The sequence below is a fragment of the Trachemys scripta genome, chromosome 8, assembly GCF_013100865.1.
Source record: "Trachemys scripta elegans isolate TJP31775 chromosome 8, CAS_Tse_1.0, whole genome shotgun sequence".
Lineage (NCBI taxonomy): Eukaryota > Metazoa > Chordata > Testudines > Emydidae > Trachemys > Trachemys scripta.
In genome coordinates, this window is record NC_048305.1 from 1,714,329 (window position 1) to 1,738,427 (window position 24,099).

Genomic DNA, 24,099 nt, shown 5'->3' on the forward strand with positions numbered 1-24,099 from the left:
CTGGCTTTGAGACTTGATGCTTTTCATATACAGCCCAAATGTACACTGATGTTTTTATCAACAGCTACATCGCCTTGCCTCACCGAGGTCTCTCTCAGCATTACTGCTTCCCACCCAGCACGTGTGCATTTCAGATTACTTCCCACGCAAGTAGGAGCCTGCATGCCTCCATCCTGATTCTCGCTTATTGGTTTCAACCTCCTTTTCTAATGCCTCGAGTTCTCTTGGCACCAGGCCTCATTGGGGTGTGCGGCTCCACCCTCTTCAGCATCAGTCGTGTGCTGTTTACTTTGTCTTCCAGGCCATGAATGGCGATGTTGAATACGACTGGTATTTCTAACACCACTCCTTGTAGTTCCCATTCGACACCTCCCCCGAGTTGATACATAGCCGTTTATCCTCGTCCTTTGCTTTCATAGTCTTTTAGCCAGTTTTTAATCCTCATGCCGGTGTTCAGCTCACACATCTATGTGACATCATTTAATACATATTTCACAAGATACTGCCAAATCCGTTACTAAAATCCAGTGTACCCCTGGTGCCCTCGGGCTCTGCTCCTGCAATCAGCTCTAATTGGCAGAGCCCCATTGAAGTCAATGTGGCTACATTGCATCTCATTGCAGGACTCTGATTGAATCTGGTAAAGCGGTCTATAAAAGCAACCAAGTGTTTCGGGCAATATGTACATTGTATAAACTCATGCTACCTATTCCTCATTGGTCTCCTAGGGGCTGACCTTGCTCCCATTGGAATTAGTGGTGAAGGGGGCCAGACCTTTACCCCAAATCGTTGTTTAGGATTTTTCTTCTCTTCCATGATTTTATTTGGCAGTTAGAATTATGGGATGATGATTGCTGAGGTCACTTTTCTTTCCTTTTCTGAAACTTGGCATTACAGATCCCTTTATTTCTATTAACAAAATGTCCATCAACCGCATATGATTGTCTCACATTTATATGTTGCTTGAAGTGATTCGGAAGCAGACTGGTGTAGTGGATAGGATCCTGGAATGGGAAGCGGGGACTGGTTCTCCAGCTCTGCCAATAAACTTCGGTGTGACCTTGGGAAAGTCACTTTGCTTCTCTGTGTCTCAAATTCTCCACCTGCAAAATGGATGGGAGATGCGGGCAGGGGACTGGACTCGATGACCTCTCGAGGTCCCTTCCAGTCCTAGAATCTATGAATCTATGAATCTATGTTACTCACCTTCACTTTCGGGGCTACACATGAAAAGTGCTAGAGGGACCTGACTCAAAGCCCAGGGAAGTCTTTCAATGGGGCTTTGGCTCCAGCCAGAAAGAATATTAATATTAATAATGTTTCTGGCGATTAGGTCTTCAGTCTGCAGATTGTTCCAGAGCAATTTATTTTAAATATTCATATTGAAATTCAGCTGTAGTGGCTAGTTGTGCCTGGACACAGGTCACAGATAATTCCTTACCTGTAAGAGGCATTTCATCCAGAGGGTCTCCAGGCCAGAAATAACTGGCTGTCCCCTTGCCCTCTTCCCTGCCACGCACAAAGTGGGACCCTTCCAGAGAAGGCGATTCCTCTTCTTTGCTTGGAACAGGTCAAGGTCACCAAACCTGCTTCTCCTCCTGGCACTCAGGACTTCTCTGCCCTTCAACCGTTGAGCCTTTAATTACTGTGGTCTATTTGTTTCTTAGTTTTAGCCATCTCTTCCTGATTTGGGGAAATGGCATTGTCACCACAAATTCTTCTCTTCCACTGAGAACAAGACCAGCTCCCTGTTCCTTTCTGCAGGACTCACATTCTTGAGCGTAGGCCTTGTCTTTCGTGCCATTTTCTGTGCCCTCTCTAGGACCTTCTTTCTGCTAGACAGGCCCCAGCTTGGCACATAAGGGTCCTTAGGAGCCTCATGAGATTTCGCCTCTCCTGCCTTATACAATGACAACATCACCCTTACAAAGACGCTACTCTTCTTTCTGAGGAGCAGTGCCCGTGTGGGATCTAACGAGTGACATGAGCAGTGCTAGTGTCCTGTCTTTTGAAGCATGTCCAAAGCCGTGGAGCGGCTGGAAGGAGATAAGGATCCTGGAACCCTGTGCGCTGCAGAGCATTTTCCGTAGTGTTGCTGTTGTGCGAACTCTAGGAGCTGTCTGAAAGGGCTTGGCTGTGTTCAACTGGGCACCAAGTCCAGCATTTTCAAACTTGGATGCCTAGAGCTAGCTGGGCATTTACATTCATTCCTAGGCCCCAAAATCTGATTTTCAGAGGCTCTGAGAACCCCCCAGCTCCTGTTGACATCACTGGAACCAGGCCGTTAAAACAGAACCCCTAGCAGCTATTGCCTGCAAATATAGGATGTAAAATATGAGGCACCTAGATAAGCCCTTTGATTTCACTAGTCACCCTGCAGAGTGTCCCATGGTGAGACTCCTCTGGTTGTGTTCGAAATTGACCTGATCCGTTTGTAAATTCCTTACTTTGACAAGATCCAGGGCATGACTCAAACATGTTCCATCCCTGTGGAAATTAATGGTGTTGATGGAATCATTAGAATCTGAAACTCCCCTCAGCAAACTGGTTTCACAACTAATGATGGTTCTTGGGAAAGTTACAATCAAGGTGGAGTATCTGGCCACCTATAAATATATGATCCAAACTCTCTCACTGGGATTTTACCACGCAATACAAACTAGACACAGGCCAACAGCCACCGTCCTTACTATGAAGACAGCAGGTACCTTTGTGTTCCTTGCTCTGGCATCTTTCTGCTGCTTCTCAGGTGAGTAACTTTTGCTGTAATCTGCTCAGGATCGTATAAATGACACTTCAAATCGTAGGAAGCTTTGACGAAGGATAGGGTGCGTCCTTAAGGGGATTAAAATGTCATCCAGCTGGAGAAGTGGCTTGTTCTAAAGAGAACCAGAGCAGTATTAGGAAAAAGCTCCATCGTTTTTGCGTTCTTAGCATTTGTAACAAAACTGGCTTTTTGATGAGTATTTGTGAAATTGGCACTATGCATAACTTTGCCATTGGTGACTGGCCTTTTCTCCGGTAAATGAAAAGGATGGAATTCCATCAGCAGTGTGAGAGCATCCACTTTCACTCATTGTGATGGGAAAAAATATAATTCTGCCGTCAAAATATTTTGTTTGTGGAGATTGGACAATTTGCTGTCCAGATTACAAAAAAGAAAAACAAAAAACGGTAATTGAATTTTTGCACATGGAAGTCAAGGCCAGAACCAAAAATGTAAACTGGTTTTCTGAATTCCTGAAAATGGGAATTTTTCACCAGCTCTGTTAGCACTGAATGTATTTTCCCAGTAACCTACACTGGAATGTTAAGTAAAAGGCCGATGCTGTGGGGTTACCTTTTCTACCATGCACCCATTCATTGTGAAAGGGATGTACTGGCGAGTTCCTTATGGGTTCACTGTGACACCAGGGAGAAAGATAAAACTATCTACAGCTTGTAATGATTTAGCAGGGGGATACTTATATCAGCTCTCCCGAATTGCCCCTCTGCTGAGCCATTATTAGTTGACTAATTTCTTTCAGGCATTGCAGTCAAAGTGGGGCTTGAGGAGGAATTTAGAGGGAGAAGTAGTGTGGGTTAGCTCAGGTGTTCCAGGTGTAAGTGGAGGTGTGGAAGAAAAGACAAAGAGGTTTGTGGGAGAAACAGCCAAATCTGATAGAGGTTGGCGCCCCTGGCAAGGCGGTGGAGTGAAGCATTTAGAGTCTAGCGCGGAGAAGCAGTAACTGAAGTGTCTTCAAGTTTTTGGTTTTAACAACATGAAAAATAACACAGCAAAGGAGAGAGAGAAAACGGGGAATGTACAGAAGTGTGGGTCTGGAATGGCAAATTCTACATGCCATGAAAAATCTGATCTATTACTAGCTAACAAGTTACATCCGTTGGGCCCATGAGTGCATTAGATTAGCTTTCATCCAATCTTTTCCATTATTTGAGTTTATGAAAGGAATACTTTTATCTTACATTTTCCTCAGGCTTCATAACATTTCATGGTTTGTGTCTGTGTTTGTGTTTTTGTCGCAGGTGTTGCCAGCAAAGATATAAATAAGGTTAGTCCACCTCTTTCTGCTAGATACGTTTCCAAAGCTAGCTTGTTAAAGCACATAAAAATAACATGAGAGGGCTGGTAGACTTTAAAAGAAGATCAGAATTCTCCCCCCCCTCTCGCCCCGGGTGTAGAACTGAGACTGTAAATCTCTCAGAGACGTAACTTCCATCATTGATAATGGGTGTAGCTCACAGCCAGGCTTTGGGATGCTTATCTGAATATATTTGGCCCAGAGATCTCATGAGATGCAGGTGAGAGATAGTGTGAGAGATACTTTTCTCTTGGTATTTTACAGCTTTTGTTTCTGATCCAACTGGCACCCCACACCGGTGACAATTAAAACCCATGCAATTTAAACCCACTTTTTTGAATCTCCAAAAAAAGATTTGATTCAATATTTGAGCTGAATCATCTCAGTTCTTATTTTATGCAGACCCGTTTGCTTGTGCCCAGTAAAGCCCACGTCCATAAGGAGCAATCCAAACCAGTAACTAGCTGGAACATTAATTCTGCGCAGTTTACATTTTCAGCCGTCCGCCTGCGAGGGCGTTGGCTGAGGTTCTGGTAGAGAGCGTAATATCCGGCTTGCTGAGAGCTTCATGCTTTGTTGACGTTCATCTCTCATAACTGAATCACATGCTGGTCGCTCTGCTCGGCTAGAATCACCACGTCTGCACTGAGCGGCCCCTTTTAGGGTTGCGTTCCCTCCTCTCCACTGGCTGCTTTTAGCTCATTCCATTGCCAGGCATGAGAATTTCCAGGAGGGTGAGTCGTTTGGGTTATAACCATGTACACTCTTCTCTCCAAGGTTGTAGCATAGAGGAACTGGGTCGTATGCCTTTAAATAGTTGGTGAGACAGCCTTCTAGTGGCCCTCATTATGTTTCAGAAGCCAGCACAGCCCTGCCGGAGCAGCAGTGTATGTATGTAGTTAGGCTATGCATGTTGCATGTAGTTAGTAAACCCAGTTCTTTGGACCCCGCTGTGTGGCTCTCCATATAAATAAGTTGTGGAAAGCGCTAAAGACAGGATAATGGACAATGAGGACTGGATGCTAAGACACAACAAGAATGGGTTATTGCCTCGGAAGGGCAAAGGTCCTGAAATTTTAATCATTCCGTTCAGAAAAATGTCAAGCTCTGATAACAGTTCTTAAACTCTCCCCCCACCCCCACACACAGTAAGGGAGGAAGCGCTCCATGCAATGCTCTCTTTTAGCTTTTGCAGGATGAGTGCATGGAATTTTGGCCGCTCTTACGCAGTGGGCATTTCTATTGTAATAGAGATAACAACCCCGTCCGTGGCCCCGATGGCGAAACACACACCAACAAATGCGTCATGTGTAGAAAGATGATGTGAGTATGAGAAATAAACAATTGCATCAGAGTAGCTAAAGCAACAGCTCATGCTGCTAGACTGGTTGTTTTCCATGTCTCCTCTCCTCCTCCAGATTCAGTCCTACTCTCGTGGGACTTAATTCCATCTGTATGGCATAACCCCTTGGCTGAGGGATATACTGCAACCTCTGACCCCCAGTTCAGAGAGGTTAGTTTCTGACTCCCCAAAACCTTCACTTCCCCCCCAGGAATCCCGTTACCCTTTGAAGCCAACAATGCAATGGCAGGAAATAACAGTGGACATGTCCAGAAAAAAATCAGTGCATGTTCTTAGCTTCTGGTTTTGCAAATGTGCCATTTAAGGGAAATTTGATATGGAACACGCATGGCAGAAATGTCTGGGGGGAAAAGAGAGAGAATGGTGAGCAGCTGCAAATGGAGAGAGGCCAAGCAATTTGTGCAGGTGTCGCTAACTCAGAGCCTGAGTTGTGTCCCGTTGCCTGGCATTGCGGGAGTTAGGACAGGTTTGCGGGATGAGGCCCGTAGTCGTTAGCTATTTTGGTTTTCCAGCTGAGGTTTGTGCAACTCCCTGTCACTCACTGCCTCCCCTTCTTTCAGGGCAAGTCAAGTAAATAATGGACTAACGGGTCAAGGAGGAAATGTGAACAGAAGCCCAACAATAACGGTGAGGCTAAAGGTTATCCTGATTGCTACCAAAGCATGAAGGGTTTCTGTGTGCACCCAAAGGAAGAGGTTAGATTAATGTCTCTGGCCCAGTGGCCTTAACTGCTATGATGGGAAACCCAAGTTCCGTTAATCTGCGAGTAAAGGGCCATAAAAGCCCATTTGCCCACAGGATGAGGGCCAAAGTCTGTTGTTGTTACCATGCAGGCAGAACACCAGGTCTGAGCAGCGTTTGGCAAACCAGAATTCAAAGCGATACGTAATTCTGCTCATGGTCCCTCTCAGATACATGCCAGCCTGCAATGTACAGCCTGCGTCTGATCTAGAGCGTAAGCTCTCAGTGCAGGGATGGTGCCTTGTTCGTAAAGCTCCAAGCATGCTGCTGGCCCTTGAGAAACAATTAATAGCAATAACACTGCGTGGAAGCTCTGACTAGGGCAGGGTGTGGGAGCAAGTCAGCCCTTATTGTGTCTCGTTTATCTCGATGACTTCCACGGCTGGCCCTTTTCTCACATGGCTGGTTTGCTAGGCAGTGCGTCTTTTGGTCCTTTTCCCCCTTTGCTTTTTTTATGTCCATAAGTGGAGTGGTTTGGGTCAGGGGGTCAGATCATATGGGTACCATCCCCACTTCACTCTTTCTCTGAATAAATGGTGAAAATTTTTAACCCTAGAGTGTCCAGGCTACTTTAAAAATCCACAAGGGAGATGGGGAAAGCTGTTCCATGAGAAATCTAATCTAAACTCCCCCGAGCTTAGTCAAGTGCGATCCAGAGAGAGGAAGGATGGTTCAATGGTGCTTGCCTGAGGCTCAGCAGACCCAGGGTCAAATCCCTGCTCTGCCACAGGCTTCCTGTGTGATCTTCGGCAAGTCACTTAGTCTCTCTGAGCCTGAGTTCCCTGTCTGTTCCCTACTTCACAGCAGTGTTGGGGGATAAATACATTAACAATCATGAGGCACTCAGAGGTTATGATAAAGGGGGCGAGATAAGTACCTGATAGATCCTGGAAAGTTGTGAACAGTTTGGAGTGTTGTGAATTATATATGGAGATCATTAATAAACCAGAGGAGAGCAAAATCCAGACTGAAAGTGTTCGAGCAGATTGTTCTGCAGAAGTTGCTGGAGAGAGAGAGAGAGTGGCTTTGTGCTTTCATTCATAAAGTCACAGGATACAGGAGGTTAAATGACTGCCCCTCAGTCATGTGAGCCTGTAATGATGTTTTTGTTACCTGCAGTTTCAGCTCTTTATCAGTGTGTTCACTTGTGAGGGTTGGGAGAACTATTTTCCTAATTTAGAACCTATTCAAAAATTTTGGGTTTTATGGTTAGGACAGAGGGTCTTGCCCACATCCCTGTTTGAAACCAAGTTTATAAATGATAGCTGATAGAATAAAGGTGCAGGAACAAATTGATAAAGAGCAGCAAGTCACCAGGAGCAATGGGAATACATCCAAGAGTTGTGAAGGAACCTAAGAATGAAATGACTGAACTGTTAAAAATATATCAGATGGTTGGAGCGTAGCAAATGTTACACAACTTTTTAAAAGGCAGGGGAGGAGATCCTGGGAATTACAGACCAGTGAACCTTACTTCAGTACCAGCTACAATGACTGAAATGATGATTAAAAATAGAAGTATACAACACATCAATGTGATATGACAAGGACCAATCAGCATAGCTTCTGTAGAGGAAAAATCATGCCTCGCTAATCTACTAGGATTCATTGGATATGTCAACAAAATAGTGTTTCAGACCAATGACCAGATTTACCCACCCTCCTCCAAGCCACCTTCCACTTCTGCTGTTGGGCTTTTACATGTTTTGTTTGGTGTGTTGCATTGTGCTTTTAGATTTAACTGCTTCTTAATCCATTTTAATGATATGTGCAGAATCAGGGCTGCTTTGGAGCTGTTTGTAAGTTAAATTATTATCACTGCTCCCTCTGTATGTTAAGAGTTTTGGGAGAAGTGCTAGAATACTTGCATTTGTTGTGCTGTAATACTTTCCTGGCGAGAGAGCCAATGTTTCCAAAAACTTAGCCAGTAGAACACGGGAAAGACCTTGCATGAAATGTTCTACTCCCTTCTGCAGGATGACTGCAGTGAATATCGATCACAAATCGATGCTAATGGAGACCTCACCTGCACAAAAGAGAATGACCCTGTGCGTGACTCTTCTGGCCGGCAGCACAGCAACAAGTGTCTTATGTGTGCAGAGAAGTTGTGAGTACAGAAACTTTCCTCCAAGTAACTCAAGCAAAAGGTGGAACCACGTGCTCCAAGTCGGAGCAACTCACGGGTATAGAGTCCCCACCCACGCTGTGCTTTTGAGATCCCTGAATCCGAGTGGCCCCACATGAGGTGCTACTGTGTAAGTCTCCAGCACCTGCCCCTCTTCCTCCTTCTGTTTGGTGTGAAGGCCCCGGGGCCAGGTGAGAAGCAGCAGAGCAGAAGTAAAGCCCAGGAGATGTGGGGTAAAGATTGAAAGTCACCACCCCTGCTAGAGGGAAAGTTCTCTCTGCTATTGGCAGCTCCCGTGAAGTCTTCCACTCATCTCCTGTGCCGTCCAGATGTCCCCCACTCAGCTTCCTTGGTGCATCTGCAATTGCAGCATTGATATGAAGGCCCCATCTCAATTGGGATGTAGCGTGCAGTGGGAACAGGGAAAAGAAATTCAGAGTAGCACAGAGCCACCAGGAACTTGTGGGTTTAATTAGGAGACGATGGTGTGTGGTAGCATGGACATTTTGATGGGTGTTCAGGGAATATGGAGGGGGGTTCAAAATTGTAATAGGCGCTCTATCTGAATTCTGTTATGCCCCGAAGTAGTGTTTCTACATGTAGCTCAACAGAGGTGTTTCCCCAGCACACACCTGCCATGCTCACTGAGGGTGGGCAAACCTCCTGGGTGAGGGAAGTTGCAGATTTGGGAAATTCTCAGCGCGCTTTGATGTGGCAGAGGGGTCTCAAAGCTCCTTTGACTTAATATGAACCATATCCCTGTAATGCCATAACTAGAATCCGTGGTTTTTTTGTAGGGTCATTCAATCAGGGTCGGCTCCAGGGTTTTGGCCGCCCCAAGCAGCCAAAACAAAAAACAAAAAAAACAACACCCCCCCCACACACACACGCGATCGCGATCGGCGGCGGCAATTCGGTGGGAGGTCCTTCGCTCCGATTGGGAGTGAGGGACCGTCCGCCGAATTGCGCCGAATAGCTGGACGTGCCGCCCCTCTCCGGAGCGGCCGCCCCAAGCACCTGCTTGAGAAGCTGATGCCTGGAGCCGGCCCTGCATTCAATTCAATCATCCACTCATGTTGTTCATGCAGCCTATGTCATGTATGAAGGTTAGGAACCCCTCCTCCCCCCCAAATCGGGCAGTACACAGCATACAGGCTATCTAGTTTCCATTCAAATTTTACCCCCTTCCCGCCCCCCCTTCCCGCTCCTGTTTTTCAGTTGACTTGTTTGGTTGCGTATTTCACTCTGTTCTGCTGTTTTCTGCACTGGTTTTCTAGTGAATTTTTGTTCGGGCTTCAGTTGAGCTTTGGAACAAACAGGATTCAGCTGCAAGTGGGAGTCAACCAGTCCTGGGCTCACCTTCTCTCCCTGTCCCTTTCTTCCAGCAAACAAGAAGCTCAAAGAGGCATCCATTTTGGGAGAAATACCCAACAACCAACTGTGAACAGCCTTCACGGGAAGAGCACGAATCAGGTGAGGGTCAGCTTTGTGCAGACTGCTACCTGCCCAGGAGCGCTTTCCCTTTACACTAAGGTAACGGACATACATTGATGCTCTCTGGACAGTGGCGCAGTCCTTGTGTACTTCACCACGGTGTGGAAGGAAACCCAGATTCTCCTTCGAATGCCTAGTGACCTGGTATTTAATTTTATTATTTATTTTCTTGCTGCTTTGGTAGGAGATCAAAGTGCAGGTCATAGCCAAGGACTGTAGTTCTCACCAGGCTGGGGGTTCAGCAGGAGGACATAAGACATAATGCCCTTCGCAATATTTGGGAGAGTAACGTTCATGTAGCTTCCTGATGCCGGTCGTAGTTTCTATCTTGGGAATGGCATGATAGGCACCGTCGGAGCAAAGCCAGGAGGGAGGGGATCGGACAGGCCTACGTAGCTATGGAGGTGGCTCCTGAGGATGGAGTGACCTGCACCGTTGAAGGCTGCACAGAGGTGGCAGGGAAGGGCAAGGAGAAAAGAGTTTTAATCAGATGAAAGAAAGCGGTTACTCACTCTGAGCCTGATTCCGCCTCCATTGAAGTCAATGGCACAACTCCTGCTGGCTACACCGGGTGCGGCACCGCGCCCTGTCTCCCCGAGGAAAGTGGTTTCTGTGGTTTGAGCAGAGGGAGACCCAGCCTGGAAACAAACAAGGCTGTTGCTGTGTTCAGGATGAGAGAAACTCCTCGTTCAATGCAGTCTTGTGCTGACACACTCTCGGTCATGAAAATGGCCCTTCAGCTTGGATTTCTTTTTTGAGATATCCTTGTAATAATTTAGTGTTGTCTGTGGATTCAGCCAGTTTTCCTCCTCACCTCCCTTATATTCCGGTTATGTGGTTTTTAGAATGCAGCGAACAGAAACAAACTGCTTTTCAGGCCAGGCTGGTGAGCCATCTGCTGCGTTTTTACAACGAAAGTTTTGTGCAGCCTGAAGGTTGCACAAGTCTCACTGTTGGCCTTCATTCTTCCTCCTGGAGGAATTGTGGAGGTAAATCCAGTGGGCCTGCCTCCATGGTGACACCCAGGACTGCTCCAGAGCACATAGAATCTACCTCCCCCTGATAGTCCCACAGGTTTAAGGGTCCTGTGTTCCCTGGGGACAGGAATTTTCCTGGCACTCTGATGTTTGGGGCCTGCAGTTGGTTTTGGATCTTTTCCATGGATTTTTGTGTCCCTGCATTGATTGTAGCCAACGCTTTTCCATGGGAGACTTTTCTCTAGTGATCTTACATCTGCATTATATGTGTATCTGGTGTCCTCCTCTTTCCGCTCGCTCTGCAGGTGTATTTATAACGCTCTCACCTTCAGCAAGTTCACAGCAGCTTTGTCACTCCTGGTCCCTATTCATTCCAGGAGTTGTCACAATGCAGGCCCATTTGCTCTGCTCCCGAGAGCAGTGAGCAGTCCCTGTTTGTTCCGCCCCAATCCCCTCTCCTGTTCTGGGCTTTCACACCGGGTGTTTGGGCTGGTTACATTTAGCTTTTGTTGTGTTGCTTATTACTGCACCGTGACCGTGCGCCACGGCTGGGTGATATTTGCTTTGTGCATTGTTATCGTTGTGCTCAGGCTGGCTGTGCACGGAGTTGCCTGCTTAGGGAGTTTACAGATAGAGGGAACTTCACCGCTGCTCTAAACCAACCCCATGTGCAAGCTGCTCTGGGTCCCACTCCCGCTAATGCTAATGTAGCAGGTCACACTGGGAAGCACTGAATGTAAGGCCCACTTCACTAGTAACCTGCACCATTGACACCAGTGCAAAGTGGGTGCATTCAGATTGGATAGTGTTTCTCACCCACACACTCTGAACTGGTGGGAACAATGACACAAGGAGCAAGGCAATGGTGGATCAGGGCTCACAGAAGTCTTACCTCTGGTCATGCCACAGGTTCTGGTGCGTATCAGAGCCTGACCGGAACAGAATATCAGATGTGCTGCTCCTAGTCCCAGCCAGGAGTTTCATTGCTGATGCGAGGGTGGTTGGAGTGGCAGAAAGATCTCAAAGATTATAGAAGAGCCCAGAGGAAACCCCACATCCAATGTGCTTCTGTCCCTTTCACAGAACAGCTGCAGCCAGTCTGGTGGGACCTCTCCCTGCTCTGCCAATGGCCAGGCTGCCCAGGGCAATAGCGGACTAAATGGCGGGTGTGGAGGGTGAGTATGGAAACACATAGCTACTTCTGAATGACCCAAGCAATGGTTCGAGCTGCTGTCCCAGTCTAGCCCCCACCTATGGTAACAGCCTGAAATCAGGCTAAGTTACAAGTTATGGCACTAACTCTTAGTGGAGAGAAATATTTCCAGCTTCTGACCCACCATATCTGATCTGTCTGTCCTCCCAGAGAAATGTTTTTGATGTTAGCCAACAGTAACGATCCCCAGATAATAATGGAATAACACTAACCTAAGCTACAGTGGTTTGCACTCTGTCGAATATTGGAGCAACTTTTAAATGCACTGTGTCTCTCCGCCACCATGCCCACCCCTACGCCAAGGAGCCGTGTCGCCACCGCTCATTGGGAAAGGCAGACAGAACTGGGCTCCAATTTCACTGATGCCAGCTATCCCCGGCAGTGGTCTCTCTTCCTTCCGAGAGCCAGGCTCATGCTGTTCTGTGATCGCTCCATCAAACAGCAGCATGTAGAGCACAGGGTCCCTGCGTTCCTACCTGGGTGGGTGCTGGGTGTTCAGACAGGTGTGCTCATTGCAGTGAGTGACATCAGAGACTAGAGTATTGTCGCCCCTTTGGCCTGAGCACTTAGCCAATACGCGAGGCCTTGCAGGGCTGTTTCCACCAGGAGGAGACATTGATGATAAGAGTCAGGTTTACTCGTGGTGCAGTCTTGTTTCTTGCAGACATGTCCCCACTGTCCTGTTGCCCTGACCACGGGAGAATACTATAGCAGGCTGTTTCCTCTCTCCAAAATCCCCTAGTCTGCCAGTTCAAGGGGGCTCTGTGCCCAAGAAGCTTTGTCTTTCTGCCTTCTCTTTTCAGGGTCATGTTCACAACTCCCTCCTCCTCCTCCTCCTCCTCCTGGCTTTCTGCCTTCAGCACACAAAGCCTGCAACCAATCTGCTAGCCACCGTATTTGTAATCAGGGAAACCCCTCCACACACATGATTTAGCTCTAACCTGCCATGTGCCTTGGGCAGTCCCTTCATTGTTTGTACCTATCTCTACTCCATAAACAAGTTTAATTGCTCCTTCCATCGAGTCTGAAAGAATACTGGGCACATCCACTGACTTCCACTCTGTCTGTGATTGTCTTTGGATCAAAGATTCCCCGATGGAAGAAATGACCCATGCCAGCTGATAGTGGGGGCGGGGAGGGACAGAGGGAGGGCAGCCAGCTTCCACAGTGTTACTGACCATGCTCAGTCTGTGTGAGCATGCTCACTACAAGCCAAGCAGCAAATCTGGGGGTGGGGGGGAAGCATGTGACCCAGCATGTCGTCCCCCAGCCCACCCATGAGTTGCCTCTGCCTGATGGCAGCCATTCTCCTGTTTCAATGTAACCTTAATGGAGATAATCCATATTAGGCTTTCTTTTCCAATGAGGGACCAAAGTCATTTGCCCAGTCCCCTACCCCTTAAAAAGACCAGACAGAGGGAGGAAAACACAATGAGAATGGAGGGGAACAGCTCCATAGAAAGCTTCGTTTTAGCCCCAAGCAGGTAGGTGACCTGGAAATTGGATCCTGAAGGTGTATTAGGGAAATCTCATCTAATAAGAACAGGCAGGAAGCTGATGTCTGTGCGGTCACCCTTGTTAGAGGCTTTACTGCCAGGGCTACACTACAAGAAGCTCATGCTCTACCTCTCCCTTCCTTCCAGCGTGCAGCAAGGCACAGCTCCGTACGGTGGAGACTGTGGAACACAGTCTGGCAGCAACGGAAGAGCGAACCAAGGTGTTGGCAACGGCATTATCATTCCGGTAAATCTAACTTCACTCTCTAGCAAAATCCAGGAACAAAGGAGCAATCTCTAAGTGTCTAGTTGGCACTGGAGTCGCGAGCCTTCAGCCCTGGATCACAGCAGGGCTGTCAGGCTGACGAGGAGCCTGGCTAAACACTCATGAAGAAAGATTGAAAAGATGGGGATTGTTACCTTAAAAAGGAGATGGAGAACAGGGGACATGAGAAAAATCTCTAAACTAATGAATGATTTAGAGAAGGTAGATTAGAGCTTCTGTTTTCCCTGTCCTCCACACAAGAACAAAGACACATTCACTGAAATGAAAAGGTGGCAAATTCAAAAAGGAAACACTTTTTCACACAATGCATAATTAGACAGTGGAATTCATTGCCACTGTGCCACAGGAAGTCATTGAGGCCAAGCATCTAGCAAGATTCAAAGAGATTGGACCTTTATGTGGATTACAAGAATATCCAGCGCTATCACTAATGCTAACAAAAATTTTGGAAGAGATGTAAAACTTCATGGTTACCCTAATCTTTAGCTACGAGGGACTAGGATGAGGGCTAATGCGGGGGACAGACTGCCCCTATCTGCCTGCTGTTGGATTCATAGATCTTCCTCTGAAGCATCTGGTACTAGGCACTGTCAGAGACAGAATCCTGGAGTATATGGACCTGGCGTCTGTTAAAATCTGGCAGTTCCTATGCTCCTATGTTCTATGAGAAGCTCTGGGTTATAATGAACAAACCATGTTAGCGACAGCTTGGTTATATTTTCTAACAGAATTCCAGATGGAAGTGTGAAGGACATGGAGCGGCTTGTGATAAAACAGGACTTTATTGAATAACTGGAATTGGTTTGGAGAGTAAAAGCAACCACCTAGTTTTTCGTGGGTCATCAGCAGGGTTAGAACCCAGGAACTCCGGATCCAAAAGCATGGGCCCTGCCTCATGCAAAAGGAGCAAATTCCATTAGGGGGCAGCGGTAGTAGGCTAATTCGCACTTATGAGGTCCAGCCACTAGAGGGAGATATGCAACTCCAAAGAATCCTCTTTGATAGGATTTCAAATTGCCTTGGATATGAACACCGTCACATAAGGCAGATGATCTACGCAATGTGTTGAGTACAGGAAGGAGGCTAGCGGGGACCTGCAAAGGTCACAGTTGTCTGGTTTAACTTCATTAATTGCATGGAAGCGGGAGCAAACGGCACATTAATGGAATTAGCAGATGATGCTGAACAGGGAAGTCTTGTAATAACATTCTTCAGAACAGCATCCCTCGTTCTTTGTGTTCTCCAGAGCAGTCAATGATAAAATCAGAAAATGAGAATCCCTTTCCCCGCAACCGTATTAATACTGGCAATTTGGAGAGGATTTAAAATATTTGGAGCTATGCACAGTGATTATAGCTTAGTGCAGGGGTCGGCAACCTTTCAGAAGTGGTGTGCTAAGTCTTCATTTATCACTCTAATTTAAGGTTTCACGTGCCAGGAATACATTTTAACGTTTTTAGAAGGTCTCTTTCTAGAAGTCTATAATATAGAACTAAACTATTGTTGTATGTAAAGTAAATAAGGTTTTTAAAATGTTTAAGAAGCTTCATTTAAAATTAAATTAAAATGCAGAGCCCCCCGGACCGGTGGCCAGGACCCAGGCAGTGCGAGTGCCACTGAAAATCAGCTCGCCTGCCGCCTTTGGTACACGCACCATAGTTGCCTACCCCTGGCTTAGAGGCTAAAAATCCCCTCTCTTCCGGATGTAACTCTCCTCGTCATTGCAAACCTGGCCAGATTGCCTCTTCACACAGCACTGGCTTTGAAGTGAGCTCTCGGGAGAGGGGAAGAGACTCCATGCTTTCTCCCACTGGTTTATTTGGATACCTGAACTAGTTCAGAATAACAGGTTTCAGAGTAGCAGCCGTGTTAGTCTGTATCCGCAAAAAGAAGAACAGGAGTACTTGTGGCAGTCCACGAAAGCTTATGCTCTAATAAATTTGTTAGTCTCTAAGGTGCCACAAGTACTCCTGTTCTTCTTTTTTTTAGTTCAGAATAAAGTATGTATGAGGGAGACAATGAGCACCAGTGCCCTCTCCTGGCTGAAATGCGCCATGTCTACTTAAGGGTTTGCAGGTGTGCAAGTGTTTGCAGGATTGGGGCCTAAGAATCTGAAACCTTTTGGGATCCTTTGAGATGAAAGAGTTTAGAGAAATGGCTTTTTTTTTTTTTTTTTTGCCATGAGTGTTTCTCCTCACCATGATGCATGTACATGGTAACCTGATGGCAGGGTTGACTTTATCTAAATGCTTCTGTCTTTATGGATGCAAGGAAAGAAGAGGGACACATGTCACTGCTCCTGTTAATCGCTCACAATTATTAGTGCATGTTCACATACCTCAGCTTGGTAAGGGTCAAAGACCGTGTGGGCGTGTGCCTGCAACATTGCCGCTTGGGGCTTGGAATCCGCTTACGTCGTGCCAGTTTTAGAGCTCTTTCAATAAACTATGTGATGAGCTTGGTCCATCTTAATGCTCATAAATCATTCACAAAATGAACCTGAACCAACGTATATTTGAGGTGCAAGCAGCTGATATGAACAAATTTCAGCCTTGTTTGCAAGCCAAGTTGGTCCACTTGACATTCTTTATTTTGTTTGGTTGCCTGGTCACATGATCTTGTTCCTGCTCTCTGAATGGATGTCTGAAATTTTTTAAATAAGAATGACTCTCAGCCTCCTGGTCTGAATTCCTGACCAGTCAATATTCAGGCTACAATCCCTGAAACTTTCAGGATTCCTGGATGTTTTTACAAATTAACCAGCATTGGTTTGAATACTCACACACAATGGCCAATATGGCCCCACAAGTAACAACAATGTGAACTCACGATACCTATTTTTTGATCGTTTTTAGTGTTATTTGACAAGCTCTCATCAGTTTTCCTTTTTGCCATCTGGTGGGTGCTGTCTGTCAGATGAGACAGATATCAAAGTCCCGAGCCCTTGTAGGTAGGCAGCCACCAAACATCATAAGAGGTCAGTATAGAAAACACCCAGCCGTTTCTTCTACAGTAAATGTATATGCAATAATCCCCTGACATGGGATGTCAGCAAAGATGAAACCTGATACATTCAGCACTAATTGTACAGGCTTTTGCTACTCTAATAAAGGAATAACTCTGTTAGCAGATAGCAGAAGTAGGCTGTTATCTTCTTATGTGAATCGGACCCTGAGAGAGACCTAACACACTGAAACGTGGTCTCAATAAAGATCAGAGGCGCTGTGGTGTGTGTGTTTGTTGTATCCTAGTGGTTCTCTGCTACTGAGGAGTGTAGTTGTAAATGAAGATGCTATGATTTTAATCCTTCTGGGAGGATAGGTCTCAAGTTCTGTTAAATCGCAAAAAACGTCTAACTGGATAAGGATGCAAAGAAACATCAGATATTATTTCACCCTCTTTTTAGGTGGACTGCAGGCGAATTCTGCATGGAATAAAGGGTGAAGCAATTCTCTGCAGAAATTCCTGGGAACCCATTTGTGGCACTGACGGAAAAACATACAGCAACAGATGCGTCTTGTGTTCGGAGATGAGGTGAGTATGAGCAACGGCTTCCAATACCTTGCCTTTCTCCTTTTATAAGTGTAATGGAGTAGTCCTTTCTCTCATGGCTAGCAGTGCGTGGTCCTTGGTGCCTTGCCATGAAACAAACAGAGCAGAAGAGGCAAGAGCGGAAGATTAAAATGATGACAGTCAATTAAGAAGCAACAAGCGTCCATGGCCCCTCCTGCCCCAGCAAAATGTGATTTTAAAAGTCCTCGTAGACTTGGAAGCCCCAGCCCAGTGCGGTGAAGGTGCCAAGGACTCACCCTGGCTCTGCTCCCGGGAGAGGGCGGTGGCACTGTAACTGCATGTCATTCCCTACCCTTTCGCCCTTCTGCAGGAGAACTGGAAACGGCATTACAGTAATGTCTGAGGGGGAATGTGCCAACGCTGCTCCAGCAAAGGTGAGGCTGCATTTCATACACAACGCCAGGGACTGCTCAATGCGTCTCGTTGTCACGGATAGAAGATAGTATTATTCGGGTTGCGGTGGGGCCTCACGGCCCCAGCAGGGATCAGGGCCCCGCTGTACGAGGTGCTGTACAGACATGAAGACGAAGGGTAGTCCCTGCCCCTGAAAGGAGTGGTAGCATAAAACAACAGCATGTGGACGGTAACGGGTAGTCACTGCTGCCCGCCTAGCCATCCCTGCAGACCTGAGACCGCAAACATAATCTCCATCTCTGCCCCATCCTGGGTAGCTCAGAACTTGTCCTGTGGCTGCTGACTCTTCGTCCAACAGGCCCAGAGTGGCTTTGACTAGCTGGATTCCCGTCAGGCCGTTTTCTCCACAAAGGGCCCAGTTGTGACTCACGTTTAGAACTGGACTGCAGACCCCTCCTTCCTATACTTTCTAAGGCCTGGTCTACACTACAGGGGAAATGTGATCTAAGCTATGCAATTTGAGTTAAGTGAATAGCGTAACTCAAGTCAACGTAGCTTAGAGCTACTTACCATGGGGTTCACGCTATGCGGTGTCGCTCTCCCGTCGACTCCCCTTACTCTTCTCAATCCAGTGGGGTACAGGAGTCGATGGGAGAGTGATCTGCGGTCAATTTAGCGGGTCTCCGCCGATGCGTCGATCCCCCGGTAAGTGTAGACAAGCCCAATCTTCCACCCCAAGAGAGAAAACCAGACATATTCTTCTTCAAGCTGAATATTTACATGGACATCTCCCAAACCTGGCACCCGCTGACTTTCCTTCCATTCTCAAACCCACAAAGAGAGCAGGGCAGGGGCGTTCTCCCAGGGTGACCGCTCACCCCAGTCTTCTGTTGTGTCATATCAACAGGCCAACTGCAGTCAGTACCCCCAAACCAAAGGGAGAGTACTGTGCACCCGGAGCTCCCAGATGGTGTGTGGCACAGATGGTGTGACCCACAGCAGCGAGTGTATGCTGTGCGACCGAATCCTGTGAGTACACTAATACCCTCTTTGAAGCATATACTCCTCTGGGCAAGGCTGCTCTCCCTGCCTTTTTATTATAATATAGCTAGCTAGCTAGCTCTTATATAGAGCTCTTCTTGTAGGTGGATCTCAAAGTGATATTCTCCCCATTTCACAGATTGGGAAAATGAGGAACAGTGAGGCTAAATGACTTCCTCAAGGTTACGCAGGAGATCAGTGGCAGAGCCAGGAATAGAATTCTGCTCCCCTGACTCCTGGACAGCTGGATGACCTGTACCTCCCTTGTGACTTTAGTAAAGTCATTTGAGTTGAGAGGAAGCCAGCTGGGTAAATAATGAAAAAACGATTCCTTGGGTAATTCGTGTGAAAATTGTTGAATAAGTGACTCATCAAATGTTCTTCAGAGCTACTCTAGAAAGGGAGCTCTAATGAGTCAGGTAATCCCCAAGCTGCATGGTGGCAGGAGAAGAGTTAATTTTCCTGACTTGTTTCATAGATCGATTCAGTGCAGGTGATCTCAGTTTTCCTTCTCTGCCAAAGTCGTTATTTCTGAATTCGGTAATGCCCCAGCTAAGCGTGTGGGATTGATGCTATCTAGTGGCAGCTGCCCAGAGTGGATGTTGGTTGGCTTGAGCGCTTTCCCCACTGGTGACCTTAGCACTTGTAGGGTCTTGAACCCTATGGAAAGTGGGTTTTTCATCCCATGGGACATGCTGATGTGTTAGTTTCTGCTCTGACTCGGAGCAGCTATTGAAACAGTTCCCCGAATGAGAAATTCTGGGACGTTTCCAATGGGAACGGCACTCTCTGAATGCTTGGGTGGGTCACGCTGCAGGCCCTACCTAGGCACTGTCCCGGCCGCTCAGTCTAAGAGCGTCTCTCCTAGACAACTGTGCCAGATTTACTAAAAATACAAATACCCTGGCTCTCCTTTGCCCTCACCCCTCCAGTGACAGGATCCCCAAACGTGAATGAGTTACACTGCACAACACGCCCTGTGAAATACGGGAGCACAATTATTCCTCTGTTTGCATAGAGAGAGCAGCAATGTGGCCACAGTCATTCCAGGGGCCTGCAGCTGAGCAGGGAACAGACTCCCACGTCCACATGTTAATGGGAGTTAGGCACGTAAATGCCTTTGAGGATCCAGGCACCAGTCTTGTGTTTTAATCACACGACTGGCTTCCCTTTCTTTTTAATTCCTTGAAAGTGGAACGTTCCGACGAGCTTTCCTCAGCAGCAGAGCCAGGAGCATGTGATGCCGAGGGCGCAACACCTGTATACGGAAAAGGGGGACATCTTAAAATCTCCTCTCAGTTGTATGCGTAGAGTCTCCAGGGCAGGAGAGGCCAGAAGTGAGATTAGATTGACCAGGAGCAGCTGAAGGGAAGAGAGCAGAGCCCTTAAGTGAATCCTAGTGCATTGTGGCTGGCTTGGTTTATTTGAACTGACTTGTCACAGCAAACAGATGTCCCCAAATAGAGGAATCTCCCATGTATTGAAAATCAGATCAGCCTCCTATGACCTTGTCTTGTTACAAACTTACCTAGGAGAGTTCAAATGAACCCACGGGAAAAGTACATTAGCTCTTGCAAGCACAGGAAAGTTGGCACAGTGAGTGCTTGGTTGCTCACCTTGGTGCTGCTTGCTGTGCTTTGTGGCACATGACTAGCGCTTTTATATAACCTCAACTTCCTGGAAACCCTCTTATGGCCTCTCTTATTTCCTAATTGGGAGCCATTTGGGTCAGGGTCTCAGTGGTGCATGACAGCAACTGCAATTGATCATAGCTTGCAGCGTAAGGAACCCTTCCTTCTTCGGAAGCGAAAATAGGGATTTAACATTTGCTATGAAAATGTAGGGGAAAGTTGCTAATGGTACCTTCCAGTATCAGAAAGGGTGTCAGAAGCCATGGTGATGGGCCCAATGGAAATACAGAGACGTACAGATAGAGAGAATGAATCCTCCTCAAGTTGGGGAGAACTCAGACATTGTCCCAAGGAAATTGTAATAAATCCCATCTCTTGGAGTCTGAAATTAGCTAATGTGTGGTGACTTCTGGAGAGCTGTGACTCCCTAGAGGAAAGTGAGCATTCATCTTGTCTAATCTCTTCCTCTGACTTTTATTTCCCCAGGAAAACGAGATCTGAGATTGGTATAAAGCATATAGGAGCGTGCGCTCAGGTTTGTCCAGCTCTTTTACTTATTAATTCAAGTGAGGCCAGATGCAAGAACCCAGTGCAGGTTCTCTGTGTCAAGTGCCATCGTTTTGTTCTGTGTTTGTACAGCGCCTGGCACGATACCGACCCAGTGCATGACTAGGGCCCGTAGGCACTACCGCTGTGCAAATAATTCACATTGGTAACATAACAATGATAAGACACGTGTCTACCAGACATGCCAAACCTGCGAAAAAAACACAGAAATTGGGCTTGTTTTGGCTTAATTGGCTTGTGAGTTGCTTGTTAGCTAGTTTTTGGCTTGTAGCTTGTTGCTTGTTTTTTTTTTATTGGCTCCCGGCAAGCAGGGGCAAGGGGCAACAGGGGTAAGGGGGGGGAGAGTCAGGGGTGCACAGCAGGCCCACCACAGTCCCAGACTGCACGCTGGGGGAACTAGTCACATAGAGTGTTGGGATTCTTAGGGATTGGCTTGTTTTGCCCTTGTTTTGAAATGGGATTAGCTTGATTTTTGGCTTATTATGAAAGTCGGGGAGCTAATTTACCACGTGAAAGTTGGCAACTGTGGTGTCTATCTGCTGCTATGGCCCTAAAACTACGGGGAGAGAGACAGGAAAGAATTAGAGACAGAGCAAGGAAACGGGGTTTAGATCTGGATTACATTTAGGCTGGGGTTCAGACTGTTTTAGGGTTTTATACTACCACTCATCACCATAGTATCTGGGTGCTTTCCACGTAAAATCAATAGTGATGTAGAAGACCCTAGTGGACTTCAAGGAGTCCCTGGAATATCTCCCTTTTCGATGTCAAAACTCTGCTTGGAGTAGGGTGTTTTGAGGAGAAGGGGGTCAGCAGGGATTTGGGAATAAAAGGGGGTTCAGATTGCGAGCGTCACTTCTGGTGGAAAGGCTTTCTGAGAGAGTAAGGCTTTGCAACATTTCTAAATGGCCAGACCCTGGATTCACCTGATCTCTTCTGAAGATTGTTGCACAGTCAGATACCCCAAATGGAGAATGCTTTGTGCCTAGCTCTCACATGCTTCACACTGGGTTTTGTGCTCTGCCTTGTCCCAGATGAGCGCCTCTCTGGGTTCTTGGTTTGGGCCTGATGCCAACCAATGAGTAGTTTGCTTTTTGAGTCAATGGTGCTGTAATCCCACGTGGATTAATAAATTGTTACAGCGCATCTCTTTCCTAGTACTGAAAACTCCAGGATTCTTTCTCTTGTCATAAGGCGTTCGCTATTTAAAAACCACACTCATGGTGCTTCACATTCTCTATTTTATACAACCCATCAGAAAAAAAACTTGCAAAATCCAGTTTTTCTTTCTTAACCCTTTTTTTACATGATGGAAATGTTTACAGGGCTGCACCCAGACATTCTCAGCTCTCTTACAAAGCTGTTAGCTTTGTCAAGTCAATTTTCCCAACCAAAGACAGACCGATAATGTAGGAAAAAAGAGAAGACAGAAAAAGTGAAAAAAATAGGTGCTCCAGTCGTAAGTGAGTAACGATTGTTGTTAGCTTCAGGCTGAAGTTGTGGGTACTTCCTCTAGCTGGCAGGTTCCCAGTTTTCTTGACCCTGTTTTTGTGACCCACAATGTTGTTTCAATGTACAACACCGAGTGCACATTGTTAACACACAACAAATGAATGCATAAATCATAAGACCACATGCCTATTTAACATAACAAGGCTCACGCAGTCAGATAGGGTCACCTCTTGCTCTGTCTCTCTCTTCCCAGAAGTAAAGGAGTTCAGACCACCAGCAAGTATCAAAGCAGAAGCGTGACAAAGGTACAGACAAAGATGCTCAGCTCCTGCTGCTGTGACGAGGGGCCATACAAGCACCTAGATAGATATGTCCAGATTCATAGACTCGTACATTTCTAAGCCAGAAGGGACCTTGGCAATGATCTAGGCTGGCCTCCTGCAGAACACAAACCACACTGAATTTCACCCAGGGATTCTGCAGAAAGCCCGGATCTTTGCTTTGTTCATTATGGTCAGAGCACAGCCCCAGAACAAGGGTTTGCAGCCCAAATCCTGCACGGTCTCTGGCGCTTGGCTGGTAGGCTCTGCAAGGAGCCTTACCCACCCCTCTGCACCCAAAGAGAGGGGCCCTGCGATGTCGTTTCTTTGGGGGCGGTGATGGGATTTAAATGGGGACAGAGGGAATCCCTCCCCAGTACAGGTAACCAGGGCAGCTTGTGGCTGGGCCTGTGAGAGCGCCCAGGTGTGCATGGGTACTGGGGAGAACCCCCCGAGCGAACCATCCCAGCGCCTGCAGCCGGAGTGCAAGCCTTCTCAGGCCGAGCTCCCCTGGGGAAGGGAGGCACAGGCTGCCTGCTTTGCAGAGCATGTGTTGCTCCCTGGCCCCTCGTAATGCACGGCCATGCCTGTGGGGCTAGATTCCCCCAGGAGGGCAGCGAGCTGGGCACTGTTTGGTTTTTCGAGCGCTCTTTAGAGAGGTTTTGCCCTCCAGGACGATGACACTAAGCGCTCTGTCTCCCTCTCTCTCCAGGGCAAGTCATGGAAGAATTGATGTTAAGCATCAAGGAAGTTGCTCTAATCCTCAGTGCTGCAAAACCTGCCTTCGTCCTCCTCCTACACTCTCTAGGGGACAGTCCGGCACTGGCTCAGGTGTAGGGAGATGGCATTAGATGGCCCAGTCAGTCTTTTCCCAGCTCTAGCTCCTCTGATTCTGTGGTCCCTCCGGGGAGTCCCATTCTCCGCTCTCCTCACACCACTATATCTCACTGTGCTGCTTCAATAAAGTAAACTCAGCAGAAACCTGTTACTTTTCTCCACTAGGCCTCCTTTGAGGGACGGGTTTAATCAGCACTTGATCTGTACCCTCCACAGAAGTAGCAGATTAGGTTAGTGGATAGCCCTCTCTCTGGATGGGTAGCTGGATCGAGCTTTGCCCCTAGATATTACTCTGGTGGGTCACATGAAGAGTCCGGGGGAGAATAAATACACACATGGGACTCCCAGTTACTGTAAGTAACCTGTGATGATGCCACGCCAAAAGGGAGGAAGCATGGTCTAGTGGTTACCGCATGGGCCTGGGAGTCAGGGGCTCGGGGCTCTGCACTAACGCGTTGCGCGGCCTTTGGTAAGTGACTTCGCCCCTCTGTGACTCTGTTTCCCACGTCTGCAAAAAGGAGATTAATAAAATACTTCCCTACCTCAC

The 24,099-nt window shown here is 47.1% G+C and overlaps 1 protein-coding gene across 1 annotated transcript; it reads left to right on the forward strand.

Moving 5' to 3' along the window:
• Positions 1–2,670: 2,670 nt before the first annotated feature.
• LOC117881504 (serine protease inhibitor Kazal-type 5-like) lies at positions 2,671–24,099 on the forward strand. The gene is made up of 14 exons (XM_034778852.1): positions 2,671–2,749; positions 4,027–4,052; positions 5,269–5,405; positions 6,006–6,072; positions 8,163–8,293; positions 9,697–9,784; positions 11,866–11,957; positions 13,639–13,738; positions 17,184–17,311; positions 17,661–17,724; positions 18,612–18,733; positions 20,863–20,911; positions 22,649–22,700; positions 23,428–24,099. Exons 1-13 carry the CDS (start codon positions 2,692–2,694, stop codon positions 22,652–22,654), a joined length of 1,068 nt encoding a protein of 355 aa, XP_034634743.1. The 5' UTR covers positions 2,671–2,691; the 3' UTR covers positions 22,655–22,700; positions 23,428–24,099.